General features: G+C 39.5%; 1 protein-coding gene across 3 annotated transcripts in view; it reads right to left on the bottom strand.

The window, feature by feature from the left end:
* Nucleotides 1-21071, bottom strand: part of LOC124555557 (transmembrane protein 43 homolog) — a 248401-nt gene that overhangs the window by 32012 nt on the left and 195318 nt on the right. For all 3 annotated transcript variants that reach the window (XM_047129516.1, XM_047129515.1, XM_047129514.1), the window contains exons 5-6: nucleotides 9149-9389; nucleotides 4908-5127 (exon numbers count right to left, since the gene is read on the bottom strand). In XM_047129516.1, the coding sequence (XP_046985472.1) occupies nucleotides 4908-5127; nucleotides 9149-9389 (461 nt within the window). The remainder of the gene's footprint in view (nucleotides 1-4907; nucleotides 5128-9148; nucleotides 9390-21071) is intronic.

Raw genomic sequence — 21071 nt, 5'->3', positions numbered from 1 at the left:
CAGGAATTGTGAAACGAACCCTGTCGTCCTGGACCGCGTGGCCAAAGGGCGCAGATTCACCACGAGATGGGGAAACTCACAGACGTGTATCGTCTATTGAGGCCTAAGCGCTGTAGTGTGCGAGTGAGACAGACGAGAACTTACGTCATAGGGAAACACCCAGTAGAGGCCAAGGAGACGTAGCAGTGTTACATATGGCGGACCAAAGATCGGCCATAAAGGGAAACATTTATGCAAACTATTTAATTCTGTAGTAATGCAGGGAATGAAGCCACAGTAATTTTAATGTGCCATCCTCCATATATTTTCATGGTGATCCCAATAAAACTTGAATATTGATCATATCTATAATAGTTCAGGATTTACTGTTAAAGTGAAATTAACAAGTTTTATAACAAAAACCTGAATGCCAAAATCTGATCGCTTTGGTCGATTTTAACGATCGACATTTCATATAGAAGCGCATCATTAAAATGTCAAACGTTGTAACTTTATTTGTTTAAAAAATATTGTAAATTTAAATTATCAGTTTTTACAGTTAACCATCAGATCATCATTTCCTCCACACAAAACACATTGAACGATGACAGCATGACACCTTATTCAATCATTAGGTAATAGAATATTGGTTGCAAAGTTTAGTGCTTAATAGTTACTTTTGTTCTTCCTTGGTGCATGGCTACTGGGCGTGACATTCAAAGCTAAGAAGGAAATTGTATTGGTTTTATGTAAAAGAATTTAACGATTATTATGTAATGGATATTGCTGTTACTTCATTTAGAACGTGAAAGCTTTGATTATTTAAATATGTTAAAATGTAAAGTAATGTACAATCATCTGTAGCCAATCAGATGGACGGCTTCAGGAAAGGGAACTGCGCTAGTCAGTTCAGGAAGACGTTCGGCGCGCTGTCGGAGACGGGCAGTGGGCAGTTCTGATCTAGACACCAAAGGGTACAGGTCGGATTGAGACGCGAAAGCTGACGGTCGGTCCTTAGATAGCTAGGAAGTGAAACGACTTAGAAAAATTCGCGTTGTGTAGTATCGCGGGACATAGTCTCTGCGCGGTGAGCAGCCGCGCGCCTGATGTGAACTCGTAACTTCTCGTATAAGTAACGAGGTGGAGTACTGGACTTGTGTTTCGCGATAAGATTGTGAATGATCTAATTGTGTCAGATGGATATGCGCTTGAGTGTAACAGTAACTCTAAATACGACCACTTTCGCTGTTAGTTTGCTTTCTGAATAAACATTATTCCAACCAGATCGCAAATGTGTGGCCTACATCATTTATGGGTCGTTAATTTAGTTCCCGATATTATTATTACTGTTATTATATATTATATTAACTTTGTACTTCGCAAACTTGCCATCAGCAAACTTGCCATCAGCAAGACAATTTAACCAAAGGGTCACAAGTGTTTAATTTAGGGCGTGTAATGCGACACGTGCGATTCAACCCCTAGACGTGTTTGAGCCAAGACATTTCGACGAAGAGGATCCGCATGTGAGTCCAAACTTCTTAGGGATGCTAGCTCGCAACTTCAACCGCAATAAAAGTAATGATTATGCGTTTATTAGATTAGACTGTCGGACCACTCCAACATTAGATGCCCGAACGGGAGAAGTCGAATGCTCCTCGCGTCCGAAGCGGCTGCCGGTCTTTGGCGGAACTGCCTACGCAGAGAAGTTCGAGCGTCCATAAACGCCAAATTCCACCTCTAGTGAAAATAAGCTCGTCATAGGATTAAATTTTAATCAACAGATGCCACAGCCATGGGAATACTGGAGTATCAGGTACACTACCGTCAGGTCAAGGTGTTCATGGTCAAAAATTTTCCATTTCCGTCACTGTATGTAGCACATATCATACAGCATCAGCTGTAAATACGTGAGCACATTAATTGAAGCACGTGTCTCGAGCCTCTAGACCACCACATGGTGACCTACATAAACTGTCACGTCGTCTCCGTTCCGTTACCAAGTTCTAATTTGCACTTTTAATAAAATAAAATGGTAAGCATTTCAACTATTTTTGCTGGACAAATCACTGTACAACCAATCTGCCATAGATGTTCTAAACTTCTGAACTAAAGACCTGTACATCGTAATATTCTACTACTTATTATAGAGCAACAATATATCATCGCAGGTCTCTAGAATGCATACTTCATGTAATAATTTACATTAGAACCTACATAACGCTAGGTGCAACGAATTTTTCATTCCTTAGTTTACAGCCCTTATTGTACATCTCCGTCGAAATGATAGGTCTGTATATGTTGGCGGATGTTATGATAGTTGGTACTATATTTACCGCTGCAGCTGTTGATGTTGTGGTATTCACTCAAAGACTGGTTTGATGCAACTCTCCATGCTACTATATCCTGTGCAAGCCTCTTCATCTCCGAATAACAACTGCAACTTACATCCTTCTTCCTCTGTTTACTCTGTGTATCTCTTGGTCTCCCTCTACGATTTGTAACCCCACACTTCCCTCCAGTACTAAATTGGTAATCACTTGATGTCTCAGAATGTGTCCTATCAACCTCCCCCTTTTACTAATCAGGTTGTAATACAAATTTCTTTTCTACCTTAATTCTATTCTGTACCTCCTTATTAGTTACGTGATCTACCCATCTAATCTTCAACATTCTTATGTAGCACCATATCTCGAAACCTTCTAGTATCTTCTTGTCTGAACTGATTACTGTCCATGGTTCACTTCCATACATGACTACGTTCCATACAAACTTTTTCTGAAAAGAGTTCCTGACACTTAAATCTATATTTGATGTTAACAAATTTCCCTTCTTCAGAAACGCTTTTCTTGCCATTGCCATTATCTCCTATCTACTTCAACCATCATTAGTTATTTGCCTGTCCAAATTGCAAAACCCACCTACTACTTTCAGAGTCTCATTTCCTAGTCTAACTCCCTCAACATCACCTGATTTAATTCGACTAAATTCCATTATCCTTGTTTTGCTTTTGTCGGTGTTCATCTTGTATCCTCCTTCCAAGACACTGTCCATTCTGTTCAACTGCTCTTCCAAGTCCTTTCCTGTCCCTGACAGAACTACACTGTCATTGGCAAACCTCAAAGTTTTTGTTTCTTCTCCCTGAACTTTAATTCCTACTCCAAATTTTTCTTTGGTTTCCTTTACTGCTTGATCAATGTACAAATTGAATAACATCAGGAATATGTTACAACCCTGTCCCACTCCGTTGTTGATCAATGCTTCCCTTTTATGTCCATCGAACCTTAAAACTGCCGTCTGGTTTCTGTACAAGTTGTAAACAGCCTTTCGCTCCCTACATTTTATCCCTGATACCTTCAAAATTTCAAAGAGAGTATTCCAGTGATCATTATAAAATGCTTTCTTTAAGTCTACAAACGCTATGAACGCAGTTTTGCCTTTCTTTAACCTATCTATGGCCTCGTGTGTTCCTACATTTCTACGGAATCCTAACTGATTTTTTCCAAGGTCAGTTTCTATCAGTTTTTCCATTCTTCCGTAAAAAATTGTGCTAGTATTTTGCAGCCATGACTTATTAAACTGATATTTCGTTAATGTTCACACCTGTCAGCAACTCCTTTCTCTGTAATTTGGAATTATTATATTATTCTCGAAGTCTGAGGGTATTTCGCCTGTCTCACACATCTTGCACACCACATGGAAGAGTTTTGTCACGGCTGGCTCTCCCAGGGCTATCAGTAGTTGGGACGGAATATAATCTACTCCTGGGGTTTTGTTTCGATTTACGTCTTTCAGTGCTCTGTCAAATTCTTCTCGTCCTATCATAGCTTCTACCTCATCTTCATCTACCTCCTCCTCTGTTTCTATAACATTGCCTGCAAGTTCATTTCCATTGTATAGACCCTCTCTATGCTCCTTCCACCTTTCACCTTTCCGTTCTTTGCTTAGGACTGATTTTCCATCTGAGCTCTTGATGTTCATACAGCTGCTTATCTTTTCCCCAAAGGCCTCTTTAATTTCCCTGCAGGCGGTATCTATCCTTCCCCGAACGATACGTGCTTGCAAATCCTTACATTTTCCTTATAGCCATTCCTGTGTAGCCATTTTTCACTTCCTGTCAATCTTGTGTTTTAGGCGTTTGGATTCCATTTCACCTGCTTCATTTACTGCATTTTTATACTTTCTCCTTTTATCAATTAAAGTCAGTATGTCCTATGTTTCCCAAGGGTTTCTACTTAGCCTTATCTTTTTACCTATTTGATCCTGCGCTGCCTTCACTGTTTCATCTCTCTCGTCTTCTACTGTATTCCTTTCCCCTGTCCTTGTCAATCGTTCCATAATGCTCCCTCTGAAACTCTCTACAACCACTGGTTCCGTCAGTTTATCCAGATCCTGTCTACTTAATTTCCTACCTTTTTACAATTTCTTCAGTTTTAACTTACAAATAATAACCAATAAATTGTGGTCAGAGTCCACATCTGCTCCTGGAAACGTCTTACAATTTAAAATCTGGTTCCTAAGTCTCTGTCTTACGATTATATAATCAATCTGAAATCTTCCAGTGTCTCCAGGTCTCTTCAAAGTGCACAGCTTGCTTTCATCATTTTTAAACAAGGTCATAGTGAGAGTGAAATTGTGCTCTGTGCAAAATTCTGCCAGGTGGCTCCCTGTTTCATTCCTTTCCCTGAGTCCATACTCAGGTGCAATATTGCCTTCCCTTCCTTTTCCTACTATCGAATTCCAGTTACTTATGACTATTAAATTTTCGTCTCCCTTAACTATTTGAATAATTTCTTTTATCTCATCATTATATTATAAAATCTCATATGTCTCTACAGCAACAAAGTATTTTAATATATTACATTAACATTAAGGGAACCAAACAGTTGGAAAAAAGAATTCAAGAAAAGAATAGCCATGATACATACAGACAAATCGCAGTAATCCATTCAGATATGATGAACCCTGGAAAAGCAGAAGCCATCCAGCAATACGGCACAACCATATAAGCCATATGTTTGGAGAATGTTCCCTCTGAAGTGTTTCTTCCACAGTGAGTATACCATGGTGGAGAATCAAAATTTCATTGCCATTTGGAGCTTTGTATGGCTCAATCCTGTTACCATTCTGCTTTCCAATAATGCTCACCTGAAAAGAAACTCAAACTAGGGAAGTGATACAAGAATAATTTGACCAAACAACGGCACTGAATTAACCTACAATCCTATCCAATTACGAATACCTCAATGAAAAACATTTAATGTCCTTCTGTTGAAAATTATGTATTTACTGTTGCTATATGCAACCAGTCTCTTAATATCGTTTTCTCTCATCGACTGTTTTCGAAATAATTAATAGCTAGATATAAATCCAAGCCCATTCTACTGTTCATTTTCAAAGGTTGTTGTCTGACTTGTCAGCAATGCGCCAACGTTCCCGTAAGTTTTCCTCTTGTATTACAACATATTCTGAGACGTCAGTGCATTTATGATCGGCGTTGTGTGTTTTGATCCATCATCCATCACTTGTAACGAGGTGAGACTCTCGGTAGGCTGATTATTTAGTGCATCAGCGACATGAGTCACAAACATGATTGTCGTAGCTGGAGATAGTGTATTAAGCGCCGTGAGAAAATGAACTTAAAACTTAGTCTACTACACGCTACAGTGGCGAAAAAAGTTTGCTAATAGTAAAATGAGCAATCCATGATTTTTTTTCTGCAACAGACCGATTTCTTTCAAATCTATATGTATTTGCACTGTATTTTACTTTCACTGGAATGACCTGAAATAAGAAACTGTTGTTTCAGGTTAAGTAAGAGAAATGCCCATGCAGAAATCTTCCAATATCTACTTTAATCTAGTATTATAAGTTAAACTTTGTGATTATCTTATAGCAATATGTCTGCAGTTTTGTGAAAATACTGATGTCAATCTCCTAAGTTCTTAAACTTAGCCAAAACAGGCTTTCTTGACTCTGTCGTCTGGCCATATAATATGAATTTATTTATCAAAGATGATTTTGAGCACAGTATCACGTGGCCAGTTCTGTCACCATGAATATTTATAATCATTTGTTAAGCCTGTCCCCGATCAAAATCTCTGTGTTGTGGGTAAAAGCTCCTGGCAACACAAAACAACAAACCAAGAAAATAATCTAAATCCTTCTGAGTACAGAAAATTGTGAACTGATACAATAAATTTCTGTAGTGCAGAAAAATCAGTCAACTACAGCTGCACTTTTATTAGTTTTTTTTCTTTTACAAAATCGTTCATAGTAGTTTCTTGTTCCCCAAATTTTCGTTCACCCCAACTTTAACTGACACCTTGTTTAATGCACCATAAAATTCTTCTTTACATTCATAATGCTGAGATTTTTGTACAGTTCATATGCATATACTGAAGTCATTACAAGCCTGCTGTCCAGAACTTCAAACAGGACGCTGTTGACCCCTAAACTGAAAAATTAAATGTTGTTATTGGTAAAATACAATTAATGTAGAGTTATGTACAATATTTATTTAGCTAGAAGTATTAAAAATTGAATTTGATAATGACTGAATTTATTTACTCCTCACACTTTACAAAAACACACTGATTAAGATTATTTCAAAAAATTAACCACATAAATTAATAACAAATGTAAATAGATATCTAAGACACTGTTAGAAAAACTATGGGACAAATCTAGATTAATACACAACTTTGTAACATATCCCATACGTAAAATTTGCTACCAACACCTAACTATTATTTTCCGAACATAACATAAACTCTCCTGCATATGCTGCCGGAACTTAACTCATGGAAGAAAGAATATCATGGAGAACTGGTTTAGGCATACCGTAGGGGTTGTTTTCTGGTGACTCTTTCAATCTACAGAGGAGTGTGACTTGTTTTTGGACTTCCTCGAAGATCAAAACTGTTTGCCACACTGGGACTCAAACTCTGAGCATTGCCTTGTGTTATCCATGCATGACCTGCCCCTAGGGCTCAGTTCTGCCAGTACCTATCTTCTACTTTCTTTTTACTGAATCCGTCTTAAATATCATACTGGACTAACATCCTTGGAAAAAAGTTCATTTTCAAGAAATGGCTTACTCACAGCCAAGAGGTTGAAGTTCGGAAACTAGTTGAAAGGTACTGGTAGAACGAAGCTGTGACGCCGAATCACAATTATTTAGTGGGTAGCACGGTTGGTAAGAACATTGCAAGCAAATCTAAGGCAAGATTTTTCGTCTGAATCTCGGTTTGGCTCACAGTTTAAATTTGTCAAAAATGTTTCAAAATTACGTAACTCCCCACAGAGAAAGATTCATTGTTTCATCAGATCTACAAAATATTGAAATTTTATTCTTTCATTTCTAGACATAATTTTGTATAAAGCTAATAACTTTTTATATGAAACCTTATATTAGAACGTACTGATTAGATATGGAAAGTTTCCTGAACCACTTTCTTACTTACTGCATGTTCATATCATATTTTATAATTCTAAAAATATAAAATGAATAACTACACATCATTTTAACTGCAAGATTTAAATTTTCTCGCCATTTTAATATCAACATTCATAACAAAAGTCTATTAATTTTACTCTTAGCAACATTAAACATAAAACTGAGAATGAAACACACATGTTACTACAACAAGTTGAGGAATTGTAAAAAAATGCTGGCATTGCACTAAAGTTAAAAATTAAAATGGAACATACATTACTACAAAGTAAATAAAATTTTCTCCCAGATAAAATTCTGGAGTGCACACTGTTTCTATCGAATAGAGCCATGACAAATAAAACATTTCAAATAATGATGAAACCTGTAAAGTGTTCTTGTAGAATGATGTGCTAATATCAATGCTGTGTTAGCAATAGCAGCTGAGAGCTCTCCAAAACACAGAATACACTCCCACTTCCTTTACACAAATAAACAGTATACCGAAAACTACTGTATACATAGGACAGAAATGTAGAGTAAGTTCACTGCATCCAATCAGTTCGATGGTAGTGCTAGGAATGATGTGTGGAGTGTTTCTAATACAAAGATGGGAATTTCCAGAAAATGTTCAGTGATAATTTATGAAGAAAGTGTCAAAATGCGTTATTCTTGTCATGTAAGAAATGAAAACGAATAAAAAGTTAATATCAGAATAACAAACAAATAACCTACAAACATCAATGCATAATTTAGGAATGAGTAAACCACATGAAAGATGTATTCAATGTATTTGGTTATAAACTTTAATTTCAATTTACGCAGAAGCTGGCTGACAATGTTACAGTGTTACACTAACCTATTGAACATTTATAAATAATAATGTAAGCACACACATCAGTGAGCAGTTACTGCTTTCCTGTGCAAGAATGATGAATCACTATTTTTGAGGATGTAGGTTTGATCAATGTGAATCGAAATAGAAGATAAAAAAGGCAAAGAGTACAAACTGTCTCTCTACAACAGTAACATACCTTAACCCCCAGGAATGAAATACTGCATGATTGGAAGTCCTGTCCTAAATTTTAATGAACGCTTTACAAATTTAACTATGGCAAATAATGTGTGCATTAAATAGCCTCACATTTCTTCAGTGTGTGACTAATATTGTAAACCTTTGCCATGCCCTTAGACTAGAGTGAATGGACATCAAACAATGAAAGAGTGAGGAGTGCAGCATGCAGACATGCAGTCAAGATGCTGAGGACACACCTCTATACAAAAAAAAAATTAATATCTAAATTACTTGAATATATAACATGGTGCACAATGATCAGTGTAACATTAAATGCAAAATATTATTAGTTACACAGAAAACAGTAATGATACAAAGAATCTACAATGAATATAAAATAATTTTATAATTTTTGAGTCTTTCTTAGACAGAGAAGTCAGAATATATTAAGAAAATTATAAATGAAGAGGGAGCTATTACCACAGACATTACACATGAATTACAAGGTCTCTCCTTTTGTATAAACTTCAAACCACTGAAAATATCATCGCACAGTCACTATAAAAAGTATGTCACCGTACTTCAACACAGTAGAACAAGTCAAACAGTTTGGCAAGCAACACAAAGGAGTAACTACTGACTACCAACACGAACTGAGGACAGAAATTCAAAATTCTGCTACTGAAGTTCTTAAATCAGACAATAAATCTTCAACATACCACATCACCAGCTTTCCCTGCATATGAAAATTGAACCCTCACGTCACCTACTTCTGGGCTCCAGACATCTTGAGTGTGATAATACAGACCCAAGTGCATTCTTATGTCTCTACGTTCTGGTCTTTCATCACTTGTTATTAATACAAAATCATTGAATTTGTCTTTCAGTTCTGCACTTAAGTAGAATGGTCCAACGCTCACTTGTTCGCTAACATACACAGTACTTTTAAAAGGAAAAACCCTGAAACACAGAAGAGAACAGAATTTCCTATCCCAGCAGTTCTGAGCAAAAAAATTTGAAACTGTTGACAGGGATTACAATATGTGTGTAATTGTTCAGCCTATACAAAATTCTTAAGGAAACAATTTCAAATACATATAATACATGGAAATAACGTGTATGTCATTAGTGTTTATTAATGTATGCTTCTCCTGATGAACGAGATAATTAGTTTTGATATGGGAAGAAAAAAAAACAAGAAAGAAGATTAGGGTTTGATGTCCCATTGACGACGAGTTCATTAGATACAGTGCACTAGTTCGGACCCAACAGTCATAAGGAGGAAGTTTGTCATGTTCTTTTCAAAGGAAACATCTTGGCATTGGCTTAATCGATGTAGGAAAATTGCAGAAATTCTAAATCATGATGTCTGTATGGGGAATTGAACTCTGTCATATGTGAGTCTGCTGCCTTAGCTTCAGCGCCATCCTGATCAGTTTCTTTACTTTTTTGCCAAGTAATATACATAATCCTGAAAATAAATAAAAAATAACGAAGTCATCAAGTAGTTTGTACAAAATAGCAACTTTCAGTTCCAGAATTTAGCCGCTGTTTTCAGAAGTGAGTTACAAACAAAAAAAGTCAGTGAGACTGTAATATAATATACTATTGATAATAATGTCATCAGAGATGGAGCACAAGCTCAGAGAGAATACAGATGAGGAAGGAAATTGGTACACAGTTCTTTCCAAATTAAACGCCCTGACCATCATGGCTTTCCTCTTCTCCAATAATATTTTACTCATTGTGCCAGCTTGCTCAGTTCATTGATTTGGTATCCCAACCAGATAGTGATATGGGCGAGCTTTTACCGTAGAGCTTTAAAACTTGTGATCGTACTAACACAAAATTGGCGAACAGGCTGATTTACTGGCAAATGCATGTGTGCATCTGCGTCAGTAGTGAAATGAAACATTCAAGAATGGATTCAAACTCGCGGACTAACAGCAGCAGCAGCTACTGTATATATTGTTTTTTTTGTTATCATGTTCAAGAGTTTCTCGTTATTATTGATAAATGCGAAAGCTGTTTATGAATAAGAGAAACATGTTTTCTGTAAGTCCGACTAAGTAGTGAAACGCTGTTTGATACATTCTTTTGTTTCGCCCGTTTTTTTCTTTTTGTTTTACCTTTCCTTAAGGAAATTTGGTTTTCTAGAGGTTTATGATAAATACGTATTGTTTTCTTTATTTTTATTATAATATATCTCTGTTCCACGTTACAGATCAACGATTTTCGAATAAAACCTAAATTAAACACTGACACTTTCAGTTTTGCTATAAATACTGTTCATTTTTAAGTAAGAGACTGGAAGATATCTAAGTAGGCTACGTGGCCGTTTATACATCCCCACTCAGTTTCTAGACGGTTCACCGCTTCCGGTTTCTAGGGACCTAGTAAGACGCTGATAGCATACGTAAAGAAAGCACTCGCTGTGAGGTAAGACGCGATAGGTATCCAACACACGTGACATACTGGTAACACAGGTAACACCTTAACTGGCCAAAGGTACAAGGAAAACTACAGTCGTCTACGCTTGCTTATGATAATCTATGGTAGCCTACGGTAGCTTTACTTCTCTGCTTCCGTAGTTTCCACTGCAGCGCAAGAAATGTTGTTTTAGTGATATGGAGCGGCTATAGTACGAGAACGACGCCCCGTTCCCAGAAGCATAGAACTAAAGATCGCAGTTCATAGTTTTCTTCCCCTTCTAGCACAACATTCAAACGCAAGAATATTTTAGACCAGTAACAAGCAACACTAATAAATGTAAAAAAAAAAAGGCAGCCCAGCAATAAACGACACTATTATTCTCGGAGAGAGTTAAAATTACACGTAGATTGTTTCTAGGCTCGTCCATAAGACAGCTGCCTGTATCATAAAACAGTTTGCGCAAATCCTTTTCTATAGCGCCAATGTGCTTATGCAGATTTCTCAGAACGGGCTCGGCTTCGCTAAGCCGGCTGCCTGGACTAAACACCGTAGTAGTACTGGTCACAGATTGGTTTTTCTGGAGATGGAGTTTTCGCGCCATTCAGTCCGAGTAGATCTGGTTGAAGTTCAAATACCGCCGTTCTGGGCAGAGACGGCCCTCTCGAGACCGACCGACCGCCTTGTCATCCTCATGCAGTGGTGTCATCGAGCTGCGGTATGGAAAGGCATCGGGTTAGTACGCATCTCTCCCGGCTGTTGTGGTGTTGGCAGATCCGGTTGAAGAGGTAGCGGTGAATTACAAACAGCCGGTCTCCGTGTTCTGCGGGTGCCGTCGATAACTCTAATACCACATATACCTTTTTTGATACGTTAGAGATATTCAGAAACTATTTCCACTTTGATAGATATTACCCATGACCTCATAAAATAGCGAACAGCGTTTTATCGTGACCTTAACATGCGCTGAGATGCAAATATCAATTTTTTATTGAAACTATGCAGAGTTTTAGATTCAGAATGATAGTCATAGATGAGTCCTGCTGCTCATTATGCATTCTCCAAAGTCGGTACATTTTTAGCCATTTCTTCATTATTAAAAATCATGGTAGACCTAAAAATTAATGCTAAATTAATGAGTCACGATACTAAATATTTTATAAGCAGTACATTGACATATGTCTCAATACGGCCGATCGACGGAGACTTTAATACCACAGTACTTCATTTTAATCTTAAAAAGGGCAGTACACAATTAATCGAACATCTCTTATCGCAGTGAATCAATCCATAATAACATTAGGAAAATAAAATTTCAATTACATTTTACTACATAACTTCTCCACAGCCCTACGACTTCGTTATATTACTGAATTACATATTTATACACGAGCATGGTTCGTTATGAATAGGACAATGAGACAGAGAAAGAGCTACTGCAACAATTCAGTGATAAGGTTGTTCTCATCAGATTCGACAGGAAGCCAGAGGTATCCAGGAGTGGATATACTGTCTGTTCAGTATGTGCGTGGGTGGTATTACACACAGATGGTAAAATATATCATCTTAGTTCTTTCACATGTCGACGTTGCAAACAGAAGATGAAGAGATAGAGAAAGTATATGATGATACTGAACGGGCAATTCAGTATGTAGAGAGATGCAAATCTAGCCATCATGGGGAGATTGGAACGCGGTTGCAGGAGAGGGACTAGAATAGAGAACTGCGGAGTATGTGCAGCAGGCCGTAGAAGTGAGACAGGAGAAAGACTTCAGATGGTAACAGCGAATACTCCGTTCAAGAATCAAAAGAGGAAGAGGTGTACTTGGGAAAGACCCAGAGACACTAGAAGATTCAAGCTGGTTTATATCATGGTCAGACACATATTCCGAAATCAGATATTGGATTTTAAGAGGTATCCAGGAGTAGATATACTGTCTGTTAAGTAAGTGCGTGGGTGGTATTACACACAGATGGTAAAAGATATCATCTTAGTTCTTTCACAAGCCAACGGAGCGAATCATTGTACTTCATGTAATGTCCACAAAGCATATTTGGCGGTGTTTCTCAAAACTGCGTTTCGGAAATTTGCACGCGTTTTGCGACAATTTAAATGTACAGAAGATGTTCAGAATTTATCACAGATATTTGTTGCCGACTGTCAAACTTTGGTTCATGAACTAAAATGAAGATTTAATACTGCAGGAGGACAATGATCCGAAGCACCGCAGCAGGTTTTGCAGCGACTGGAAAAAGCAGAAATGTGTGCAGGTACTAGATTGGCCCTTACAGTCGTCTGACGCAAATCCTATTGAAAATGTAAGGTCTTATTGCGCAAAGAAGTTTCAAGGAAAAAAGATCTTCACTTTGAAACAGGTGCATTTGGAGGTCTCTTCCACGGGAAACTCCGAAAGCTTGGTTCCAAGCATGCCTCGGAGATGCCAACCAATTATCTACTCTACGAGTGTCTGGATATATTATTAATTGTAACTGCACTTTTCTCTTGTTCATATATAAGGTATGTAATCAGTAGATTGACTGCCGCGAGTAATGAGTATAGTGGGCAGAGGCACTACAAAAGTAGTGTGTGGACAGTAAGTGAAAGTGTGGGTCTCACCGGGAGCGTGCCAGAGATAAGTCCCTGCAGTCGCACTATCCTCTGTGTCCTCGATGGCTCAGTCGCATAGAGCGTCTGCCACGTAAACAGGAGAGCCCGGGTTCGAGTCCCGGTCGGGGCACACATTTTCAACTGTCCCCGTTGACATTAACGAACCCCTGTAAGCAACTAATGGTATGGATTCATAGCAATTTCATTCAATGTATGGAGTAGTGCTGGAGGGAATTGACACCATGAATCTGCAGGGATGTTCATAAATCCGTAGGAGTACGAGAGATTGGAGAGCTCTTCTGAACAGTACGTTGTAAGGCATCCCAGATATGCCCAATAATATTCATGTCTGTGGAGTTTGGTGACCAGCGGCAGTCCTTAAACTCAAGAGTGTTCCTGGAGCCACTCTGTACCAATTCTGGACGTGTGGGATGTCGCATTGTCCTGCTGGAATAGCCCAAGTCCGTCGGAATGCTCAATGGACATGAATGGTTGCACAAGATCAGACAGGATGCTTACGTACGTCTCACCTGTCAGAGTCGTATCTAGACCTATCAGGGGTCCCACATCACTCCAACTGCACACGCCCCACACCATTACAGAGCCTCCACCAGCTTGAACAGTCCCCTGCTGAAATGCAGGGTCCACGGATTCATGAGGTTCACTCCATACCTGTACACATCCATCCGCTCGATACAATTGGAAACGAGACTCGTCCGACCAGGCAACATGTTTCAAGTCATCAACAGTCCAACCTCGGTGTTGACGTGCGCAGGCGAGGCGTAAAGCTTTTTGTCGTGCAGTTATCAAGGATAGACGAGTGAGTCTTCGGATCCGAAAGCCCATATCGATGGTGTTTCGTTGAATGGTTCGCACGCTGGCGCTTGTTGATGGCCCAACATTGAAATCTGTAGCAATTTGCGGAGGGGTTGCACTTCTGTCACGTTCGACGATTCTCTTCAGTCGTCGTTGGTCCCGTTCTTGCAGAATTTTTTTCGGGCCGCAGTGATGTTGGAGATTTGATTTTTTACCGGATTCCTGATATTCATGCTACACTCGTGAAATGGTCGCACGGGAAAATCTCCACATCGTCGCTACCTCGGAGATTCTGTGTCCCATCGCTCATGCACCGACTATAACACCACGTTCAAACTCACTTAAATCTTGATAACCTGCCATTGTACCAGCAATAACCGATGTAGCAACTGCGCCAGACACTTGTTGCCAACCGCAGCGCCGTATTCTGCCTGTCTACATATCTCTGTATTTGAATACGCATGCCTATACCAGTTTCTTTGGCGCTTTAGAGTATATACACTCCTGGAAATGGAAAAAAGAACACATTGACACCGGTGTGTCAGACCCACCATACTTGCTCCGGACACTGCGAGAGGACTGTACAAGCAATGATCACACGCACGGCACAGCGGACACACAAGGAACCGCGGTGTTGGCCGTCGAATGGCGCTAGCTGCGCAGCATTTGTGCACCGCCGCCGTCAGTGTCAGCCAGTTTGCCGTGGCATACGGAGCTCCATCGCAGTCTTTAACACTGGTAGCATGCCGCGACAGCGTGGACGTGAACCGTATGTGCAGTTGACGGACCTTGAGCGAGGGCGTATAGTGGGCATGCGGGAGGCCGGGTGGACGTACCGCCGAATTGCTCAACACGTGGGGCGTGAGGTCTCCACAGTACATCGATGTTGTCGCCAGTGGTCGGCGGAAGGTGCACGTGCCCGTCGACCTGGGACCGGACCGCAGCGACGCACGGATGCACGCCAAGACCGTAGGATCCTACGCAGTGCCGTAGGGGACCGCACCGCCACTTCCTAGCAAATTAGGGACACTGTTGCTCCTGGGGTATCGGCGAGGACCATTCGCAACCGTCTCCATGAAGCTGGGCTACGGTCCCGCACACCGTTAGGCCGTCTTCCGTTCACGCCCCAACATCGTGCAGCCCGCCTCCAGTGGTGTCGCGACAGGCGTGAATGGAGGGACGAATGGAGACGTGTCGTCTTCAGCGATGAGAGTCGCTTCTGCCTTGGTGCCAATGATGGTCGTATGCGTGTTTGGCGCCGTGCAGGTGAGCGCCACAATCAGGACTGCATACGACCGAGGCACACAGGGCCAACACCCGGCATCATGGTGTGGGGAGCGATCTCCTACACTGGCCGTACACCACTGGTGATCGTCGAGGGGACACTGAATAGTGCACGGTACATCCAAACCGTCATCGAACCCATCGTTCTACCATTCCTAGACCGGCAAGGGAACTTGCTGTTCCAACAGGACAATGCACGTCCGCATGTATCCCGTGCCACCCAACGTGCTCTAGAAGGTGTAAGTCAACTACCCTGGCCAGCAAGATCTCCGGATCTGTCCCCCATTGAGCATGTTTGGGACTGGATGAAGCGTCGTCTCACGCGGTCTGCACGTCCAGCACGAACGCTGGTCCAACTGAGGCGCCAGGTGGAAATGGCATGGCAAGCCGTTCCACAGGACTACATCCAGCATCTCTACGATCGTCTCCATGGGAGAATAGCAGCCTGCATTGCTGCGAAAGGTGGATATACACTGTACTAGTGCCGACATTGTGCATGCTCTGTTGCCTGTGTCTATGTGCCTGTGGTTCTGTCAGTGTGATCATGTGATTTATCTGACCCCAGGAATGTGTCAATAAAGTTTCCCCTTCCTGGGACAATGAATTCACGGTGTTCTTATTTCAATTTCCAGTAGTGTATATACACTCTGAAGTGCTAAAGAAACTGGTATAGGTGTGCGTATATATACACATACATATCGTTTCTGATCGTACACTCTTCCAAAAAAGTGCCACATATTCTGTCTCGGTTGTGAAACTTTTTACTTTCCGATGATACAACTAATCATATTCTCAGATAAAGATCTTTTGCAAGAAAAATCTGAGAATAAGTGTAAACTTCAACTTACCTCAACCTCTCTACGATGCGTGAAGTACACTATCTGATCATAAGTATCCGTACACCTACCAGTGGACAGTAATATGGGTGTCCACCCTTTGCCTTTGTGACAGCTTAATCTCTGCCGGAGACACTTCCAGTGAGACGCCTAAATGTCTGTAGAGCAATGGCAACTGGATACTGGATTGCGGAGGGCAGTCGACGTAGTAACCCGTCCCAGAGGTGTTCCATTGGTTTCAGATCGTAACTCTGGACAGGCCAGTATTTTCAGGAATGTTATTGTCCGCAAATCATTACCTCACGAATGCTGCTTTATGACATGGTTCACTGTCACGCTGATACAAGTAATCATCGTCTCCGAACTGTTCCTCTACGGTACGTAATTCACAATGCTGTAAAATTTGTTCATATTCTCCTGGATTTTGAGTTTTCTTAAGCGTAATAAGCGGACCACATCCTAATCACAAAAAAAGCTGCCATACCGTACTTCACTCTTGGCACTGCATACGAAGGCAGATAACGTTGTCCCGGCATTCACCTAACCCAGATCATTCCATCGCATTGCCACGGAGTGTAGGGTGATTCATCATTCCAAATCACTCTTTTCCAGTCATCCATTGTCCAGACGTCGCTCTTTACACCACCTGAAGCATCGTTTAGCATTGACTACAGATGTGTAACTTAAAAGGAGCAGCTGGGTCATTCTTAAAATATGCAGTTGTTAAACCGCTTTATAAGAAAGGTAACAAGAAAGACTTAAATAACCATAGTCAAATTTCCTTACTTAACACTTTTTTCGAAAATATTCTAAAAAATAATGTACGTGAGAGCAGTCTCACATTTAAGTAGGAATAATTTACTTAGCAGAACAAAATTTGGATTCTAGGTAAGGTGCTCGATTGAGAACGCTATTTATTTATTGAAAGACCAAATATTACAAGCCTTGAATAATAAAATATCGCCAGTTGGTATTTTTGTGATCGCTCTAAGACGTTTGTATTGTGTGGATCATCATACTCTCTTAGAAAAACTTAAGTTTTATGTAACTGATGGCTTTACACACAACTGGTGAGAAATCACGAAAGGCTCATTTTGAAGCCCTCTCCTACTGCTTATATAAGGGAATGACCTTCCACTTAACATTCGACCAGCAGACTGGTACTTTTTGCAGATCATACTAGTGTTATAATAAATCCCGTTAGAGAGAAAGTAGCAGAAGAGACTGTTAAAGATGTTTTTCAAATAATTATTAAGTGACTCTCTGAAAATGGACTTTCCCTTAATTTTCATAAAATCCACTGTATTCTTTTCTGTACAAGAAACAACTGGACGGTTGAGAAATATAGTGGAGTAATTCAAAATAGCTACTTACTTACTAATGAAGGTTTTGCATTTGAAGTATAGAAAAATCAGTGAGCCATGGACAGTGACTTCATTGAAAGTTTTAAAGATTGACTTGCGCCATAACAGACTGGTGCTGTTAGATGCCGGAAAACATTGACTTACATCACTCTGTTTCTCAGCCATCCAATTGATGTAGCACATGAAGAGGAGTCAGTAAATAGTGTGGAATACTCCAAATTTTTGGATGTACATATTGATGAAAATGTGAACAGGAAGAATCATATTATTGAGTTACTCACACAATTAAGTTCAGCTACTTTAGCTATTCATATAATCACTAGTTTTTGGAACAAACGAATCAGCCTCTTGACATATTGTGCATATTTCCAAGCAATAACATCTTCTAGAGTAATTTTCTGACGAAACCCATCAGTTAGAAAGTAAGTATTGATTGCACAAAAGCGAACAGTCAGAGTTATACAAAGCGTTCGACTGTGGTCGTCATGTAGGTAGCTCTTCAAGAAGTTACGCATTTTAGCTGCATCATCACAACACATATATTCATAAATGAAATTCGTCATACATAATCCATTACATTTTGAGAAGAATGGTTATGTCTGCACCTACAACATTATAGGAAAAATGACCTTTATTACCCCTTACTGAAGCTGCCATCGGATCAGAAATAAGTTCAATATGCAGCAATAAAAATTTTTGATCATTTTCCCAATAATACAAAATGTCTAACATATAGCAAAACAAGTTTTATATCTAACCTAAATCATTTCTTCTGGACAACACCAATTTCAGGGACGAATTTCTTTTTAAAAGCTGGTAGCCTATAAATACAGTGATGGAAAAAATCGCAAGATCAAGAGGGAGTCGGGTGACATAAACGAAATATGTAGGCATGTTTCTATGTCTGAAAGTTGATGTCTACTCAAATTTCACGCCAGTCGCATAAGAGTGGCACATATTTGCTTTAAATACCCGCTGTGACGGTAGTGAGCGTTAGTTAACTCTTTCAGATTTGACGTGGTGAGTTGATGCTATTCAAGAATGCCTTGAAGGCGACAAGGGCACCATTATCAGCACCTGACTGAGTTTGAAAGACGTCGTGTAATAGGGCTACGAGAAGCTGAATGATCCTTCTGCGGTATTGCAGAAAGAACCGGCAGAAATGTAGCCACTGTACATGATTGCTGGAAGCGGTGGTCATGGGGATGTATGGTAGCAAGAGGAGAAGGCTCCGGACGGCTGCGTGACATTATACCGAGGGGGAAGACCATCTTATGTGGCTTATGGCTCTGACGCACCGTACTCCATCTGCAGGAGCAATAAATTTAGAGGCAGTTCAGTTGGCTCGTGATTATGGTATAATCATTTCCTGCTCAAATGACTCATCGTCTACAGCCACTGGACAGATTAATCTAGAAAATATTAAAAAACAACTACAATGAAGTAGCATTTTCGTGGCTATGTTCAAATCCTAGCAATGGCATAAGTCAAGCTGACATTGCATAATTCCTGGATAAAGCATATCCCAGATCAGTTTGTGTGGGCATAGCACTAAACGGTTTTAAGGCAAGAGGCTTGTGGCCATGTGACAGAAAATTCGTCAAAGTAGAGGATTTTGTAGCTACCATTCTACATATTGCTGATCAGTCAGACCAAGAATCAGCTGATGGAACTGAAGCAACAATACGAGTCTGGAGGCAGACTAACGTTGCAACACCATTCAATGATCAGTCTGGACATTATACAATGTGTCGAGAATGTGCACTCGAAAACAATATTGCAACAGTTGCCGAAATTAGTAGTCAACAAATAGTAAAGTCTCAACTGAATGCTTTATCTCCTCTCCCGCGTGTAACAACAGATATCAAGAAAAATACGAGATTACCTAAATCAACAATGTAATTAACATGAAGGCCTTACACAAAGGAAATAGAAGACGAAGAAAACGTAACTTAAAAGAAGAAATCTGTGCACAAACCTATATAAAAGAGACAGATAAACGAAAAAAATTTAACAAGTATGAAAAAATAAAGGATAAGTGAGTTGATTATGTCAACTGTGTGAGAAATATCGAAAAGAAGACTGGATTCAATGTATGAAATGTAATGTTCGGGTACATGACCTATGCGCTGGCGACGAAAGTACAATGAAGAAATATTTCTGTTATATCTGTGTTCAGATCTACAGATTTTTGATATGGTTATTTAAGCAATTTAATTCGTTAAGAATTTATCTTTTGTTTGCTAGATGTAATATCATTACGTGTAACCAAGGAGGTAACATTACGTTTATAGTTCGTAATTTTTACTGCGACATTTTGTTACATTATTCCAAGGTTTTATTATGTTGTTACTGACTTCTTATCCTAAGTACGACTTCAGCTACAGGGGATACGGATTAGTAAACCAGGTGCCTTAATCGTACCAAAGGTATAGATTTCAAAAAGATTGAAAACACATTTTGTGAAAATATTCTTTTGTGTGTGGAAGCTGGTTGATAGCTGAAAAAATAAAATTAATGTACACTGATTCTTACATACTGCTATTTCTTTAAGTAAATAGCGCCGTAACCGGTTTCGAACTGGCAAGTTCATCATCAGACGGCTGTTCACATGAATTGCAAGATACACTGTACATAATCGTCAGTTTTCGATTTTTATTCTTCCACTGTGGTGAAATATTATTGGTGTGTTGGTGCCGTACGGTAGAAAACAGTGTTAAAAGCGCCCTATGTGAACATAACTAACCTCCAAACGATGAAATATACAGAGTAAATAAATATGTGAGGTTAACCACTTAACCTCACATATTTATGTGTCTACTGTACCAAATACAGTGATTCTCCCTTAATGGATACGCTACAACTAGTTTTTAAGTGTAGTTGTATCAATACGACAAAAATTATGTGCTCATTAACGTTAACAGTAAACACGTACACATAAACTGTAAAGTGACTCGTTTGACATCATTTCAACAAAAGAATCGTTGAAATGATCTATGGAACATGTAACTACTAACTAACTAAATAACTTCAAACATTTATGAAACCATGTAAGATATCGTAATTCTGCTTTTACTTAAACGAATTGAAAGAAAGTCCTCGTTAAAAGACATACAGTTCTTGCCGTCGTTATGTTAAATGAATGTTGTTATCAACTTCAATGCTTTAAAGTTTAAACCAATCGATAGTAACATTTGTTGCTAGTATAGTAACTGTTACAGAGACGTATTCAATCGCATTTCATTCTCCAATGTCCGATAAGTGTTTACGGAGAAATTACTACACTCAACATGTAATGGACACT

Source organism: Schistocerca americana, chromosome X, assembly GCF_021461395.2.
Source record: "Schistocerca americana isolate TAMUIC-IGC-003095 chromosome X, iqSchAmer2.1, whole genome shotgun sequence".
Classification (NCBI taxonomy): domain Eukaryota; kingdom Metazoa; phylum Arthropoda; class Insecta; order Orthoptera; family Acrididae; genus Schistocerca; species Schistocerca americana.
The sequence above is the reverse complement of the archived record's forward strand: the minus strand, read 5'-3'. Positions and strand labels throughout refer to the sequence as shown.